This window comes from Merops nubicus, unplaced genomic scaffold, assembly GCF_000691845.1.
Source record: "Merops nubicus isolate BGI_N331 unplaced genomic scaffold, ASM69184v1 scaffold3748, whole genome shotgun sequence".
Lineage (NCBI taxonomy): Eukaryota > Metazoa > Chordata > Aves > Coraciiformes > Meropidae > Merops > Merops nubicus.
In genome coordinates this window covers 243-4,732 of record NW_008626173.1, presented here as the reverse complement: position 1 = coordinate 4,732, position 4,490 = coordinate 243, and the positions used below count along the sequence as shown (strand labels likewise).

The following is a 4,490-nucleotide window of genomic DNA, read 5'->3' as shown; positions in this document are numbered from 1 at the left end:
TTGAGGGGCTGGAGTGTGGCCAGAGAAGGGCAACGAAGCTGCTGGGGAAGGGTCTAGAGCCCAAGTGTGGGGAGGAGCAGCTGAGGGAGCTGGGGGTGCTGAGCCTGGAGCAAAGGAGGCTCAGGGGAGACCTTCTGGCTCTGCACAGCTCCTGACAGGAGGCTGGAGCCAGGGTGGCATCGGGCTCTTCTCCAAGGAACAAACAATAAGACAAGAAGAACGGGCCTCAGGTTAGGTCAGGGGAGGTTTAGGTTGGACCTGAGGAACAACTTCTCCTCCAAGGTTGTCCAGGGCTGTGCCAGGCTGCCCAGGGCAGTGGTGGAGTCTCCACCCCTGGAGGGGTTTCCAAGCCGTGGAGATGTGGGGTGAGGGACACGGGGCAGTGGGGACCTGGCAGTGCTGGGGGATGGTTGGATGAAGTCCATTTTTGTGGGTAGAACCTGGTTACTAGACAAGGCGACGAGTCGGGTGTTTGGGCTGTATCGAAATCTCTGCTTCCTCTCTTTTCCAGGTTTTCTCCAAAATCTTCAGCCATGAAGCACTGGAGAGCTATCTCCCCAAGATCCAGCTGGTGATCAAAGACACCCTTCGAGCCTGGAGCAGCAACCCCGAGTCCATCAACGTCTACCACGAGGCCCAGAAGCTCACCTTCCGCATGGCCATCCGCGTCCTGCTGGGCTTCCGCATCCCTGACGAGGAGCTCAACCGCCTCTTTGAGGTCTACCAGCAGTTTGTGGAGAATGTCTTCTCCTTGCCCGTGGATCTGCCCTTCAGCGGCTACAGGCGGGTAAGAGATTTGGGCTGAGTCCTCCACCAACTGATAACACCACTGTGGGATTAATGGTGTGGTGGCTAATCCTCAACTCCATAGATTCTTGGTGGGATGTCTTCTCGCCCTCAGACCTCCAGAACTGAGTCCATTTTGGGCTATTAAGTCCTGTTTTAGTGGAGTGGAGAAGAAGATCCATTCATGGGTTTTTAGAGCGCTAGGGAATGTCCAGTCTGATGCCAGGGAGAAGACAGAATTTGCCCAGATTTAATGCACAATTCTCCCTCACTGATAACAGTTTTGCTGCTTTTTTGTTTGTGAGACCCTTCTGTCAATTCTCTCCCATCCCCAGGACAAAAATATCAGTAGACCTTCCAATTCCAACAATGATTCTATTTTTCTGGTGAGCGATGCAGAGTGAAAACGTAACAAAAAATGTAGGGGAAAAAAAAAATAAATTTTTATTCCCCTGGGGAATTTTGGTAAGAGAAAAACGAGGTTCTGAGATTTATTTCTGTGATTATCACTGCAAATTCTGTTATTGCTGTGAATGAGCCCAAGTGTTTGCAGCCCCAGCAGCAGGTTACCCGTTGCAGCTGCCCTCGGGTAGGAATTGCTTTACTGAGCCCGGGTGATAAAACCTCTTGGGAAGCCCATTGGGCTCCCAGGAAGAAGATCCTCACAGATGAATTGACTTTCCTTTGAGAGACAATTTTCCCAGGGACTGCCATAGATCCCAGGGTGAGTTGGAGGCCTGTGAACTGGAGCAGTACTGGGGCTCCCACATCAGACCTATCATTTGCACATAGGTGCTGATTACTCCTGCCTGTAATCTTGTCCACTGGGAGTTTGCTCCTCCTGCCCAGGGAACAACCTCAGCATCTTTAAACTTCTCTTTGAGTGTTTTCAATCATGGTTGTATTACTGAGACACGTCGTCCTGAGCACGTCTCCAGCTCCTGAGGATGCTGGGTTGTGGATGCTGGTGTTAGTGTTGTGTCCTGTGTGGTCTGATGGAGCAAAGGAGGCTCAGGGGAGACCTTCTGGCTCTCAACAATTCCCTGAAAGGAGGTTGGAGTGAGGTAGCTGTTGTTCTCCCAAGGAACAAGGGACAGGAGAAGAGGAAAGGGCCTCAAGTTGCCCCAGGGGAGGTTTCAGTTGCCCCTGAGGAACAATTTCTTGCCCTGGAGGGTTGCCCAGGCCTGTGCCAGGCTGCCCAGGGCAGTGGTGGAGTCCCCACCCCTGGAGGGGTTTCCAAGCCGTGGAGATGTGGGGTGAGGGACACGGGGCAGTGGGGACCTGGCAGGGCTGGGGGAAGGGTTGGACTGGATGATCTTAAAGGTCTCTTCCAAGCACAATGATTCTATGATTCTATGGCTTCCTGCTCCACAGGGCATCCGGGCACGTGAGACACTGCAGAAGGGGCTGGAAAAAGCCATCCAGGAGAAACTGCAGAACACGCAGGGCAAGGACTACGCTGATGCACTGGACATCCTGATCGAGAGCGGCAAAGAGCACGGCAAGGAGCTGACCATGCAGGAGCTGAAGGTAAAGATCTTCCCCATGGCCACCTTCTCTTTGCTGTGCTCAGGCCAGGGGGTCTCCAAAGAGCAAATCCTGAGCTGCTGTAAGGAGGATTTTTTTGGGGGCAGACCTGAGATGATCAGTGAGAGCTGGAGGACCATGATGTGTTGTTGGAGCTGCTGGTGAATCCTGGTCTGGTGGATTATGGTGCCAAGAAGCCAGTTGCTTTCCTATGGGTCGTGTTTATTTGCATATCATGCTCAGCCCTTTCTAAAAAACTTTTCCTGGAAATACCAAAAGACCATATAGATTGGTGAAATGTTCAGCCTTGACCTGCTTCATCTGTTGACCCATCTAGTTTTACGATGCCTCTTTTTGCAGGGCATATGAGCCCTCAGCAGGTTATCTGCAGCAGGGTCATGGCATAACTTGTCCCTCGTGTGCTAGCAAGAGCCATCCCCAGGGCTTTTTCTTCTGCCTATCTGCTCCTCAGCACCCTCCAAGGCTCTGTGGGAAGCTCCCTGTGGCAGGTCTCCAAGCCCTGTACCTGCACAAGGAGAGATCTTGCAGTTAGATGTGACCAGGGTAGAGAGCTGCTGGGGGGAAAAAAATGCCCCTTGGCAGCCTGACTGCCTGTCCCTGATGTGCCACGGCTGATGGCCTCTCTGTCTGTCTGTCCATCCCCTGCGTCTCACCCTGGCTTTGCTCTGGCCTTTCAGGATGGCACCTTGGAGCTCATCTTCGCCGCCTACGCCACCACCGCCAGCGCCAGCACCTCTCTGATCATGCAGCTCCTCAAACACCCCCGGGTCCTGGAGAAGCTGCGGGAGGAGCTGCGCAGCAAGGGCATCCTCCACAACGGCTGCATCTGCGAGGGCTCCCTGCGCCTCGACAACATCAGCAGCCTCCACTACCTGGACTGTGTCATCAAGGAGGTGCTTCGCCTCTTCACCCCCATCTCCGGGGGGTACCGGACGGTGCTGCAGACCTTCGAGCTGGACGTGAGTATCGGCACCTCTCCGGGGTGTGGCTGCACTGGGAGCTTCCCAGAACGGCTCTTTGCGTGTTGTTGCAGAGCTCGCTTGAGCCTGGCTGTGGTGAAACCTCAGGGAGGCCAAATTAGGTCCTGCTGATGATGGAATCGCTCTGGGTTCAGAGGAGGGTGATGGGATCTGGCCCGTGGTGGGGAAGGGATGCGCTCGAGCTGTCAGAGAGGAGACAGGCGTGATGCATCAAAGAGCAACTCGTGACAATGGTTGACGCCAAAATCCGAACTGGGGTGTGACAAGGGAAACGTTTACTGCAAAGGGCATCTCCAGGCTGCTGGCTGACAGGAGGATTACTCACCGCCGTGGCTGGAATTTCCTACTTAGCAAAACAAAATCTTGAGACCTGGCTTGTCGCTGTAAATCCTCCTAATGTAATGATTTGAGTCGGAAACCTTTTAAAGTGCTCAGGGGATGATAAATCCGCCCCGTTTCTCATCGGCCAGGCCCTGACATGTGCGTGGGGGGCGTGGGGCTGACAGGCGGCGGGGTGTGAGCAAAGCCCTGGGATGCTCTGGGGAGGGTTGGCCGGCGTGTGGGGCACGGCACGGGCAGGAGGAAAGCTGCTTCCCTCTGCTCGGCGGCCGTCGAGCACCACGGGGCTCCTGGGAGGCGACTCCTGCCAGCGACCGCAGAGCAAATAAATAGCAACGGATCACCCGTCGGGTTCCTGGGATGGAGGCAGGAATAAACCTGGGAATTCCCATCTCCCAGCCCTTTGTGCTGTGCTCGCTGGGTTTCTTTTAAATCTGCATCACGCTCAAGTAATAAACCTGTAGGAAATGGGGAAAAGCAGAAGAAGCAAAATGGCTTTATAGAATCATAGAATCCTTTTGGTTGGAAGAGACCTTTTAGATCATCAAGTCCAACCGTTAACCCAACACTGTCGGGTCAAATACTTTATCCTCCCTCTCTCTTTACAGTAGGGTTGACTCGCTCTGGTTTTCTCTCCACCCCTTCCCTCTCCTCCGCAGGGTTTCCAGATCCCCAAAGGCTGGAGCGTGATGTACAGCATCCGGGACACCCACGACACCGCCCCCGTCTTCAAGGACGTGGACATCTTCGACCCCGACCGCTTCGGGCAGGGTCGAAGCGAAGACAAGGACGGCAGGTTCCACTACCTCCCCTTCGGAGGAGGCGTACGGACCTGTC

General features: G+C 54.4%; 1 protein-coding gene across 1 annotated transcript in view; it reads left to right on the top strand.

Moving 5' to 3' along the window:
• Positions 1–511: 511 nt before the first annotated feature.
• The window catches only part of LOC103778309 (cytochrome P450 26B1), a gene marked incomplete at its 5' end in the record, with an annotated part of 4,177 nt that continues 198 nt past the window's right edge, over positions 512–4,490 (top strand). Inside the window, 4 exons of the mRNA XM_008945890.1 lie at positions 512–787; positions 2,161–2,316; positions 3,012–3,293; positions 4,313–4,488. Of these exons, the coding sequence (XP_008944138.1) occupies positions 512–787; positions 2,161–2,316; positions 3,012–3,293; positions 4,313–4,488 (890 nt within the window). The remainder of the gene's footprint in view (positions 788–2,160; positions 2,317–3,011; positions 3,294–4,312; positions 4,489–4,490) is intronic.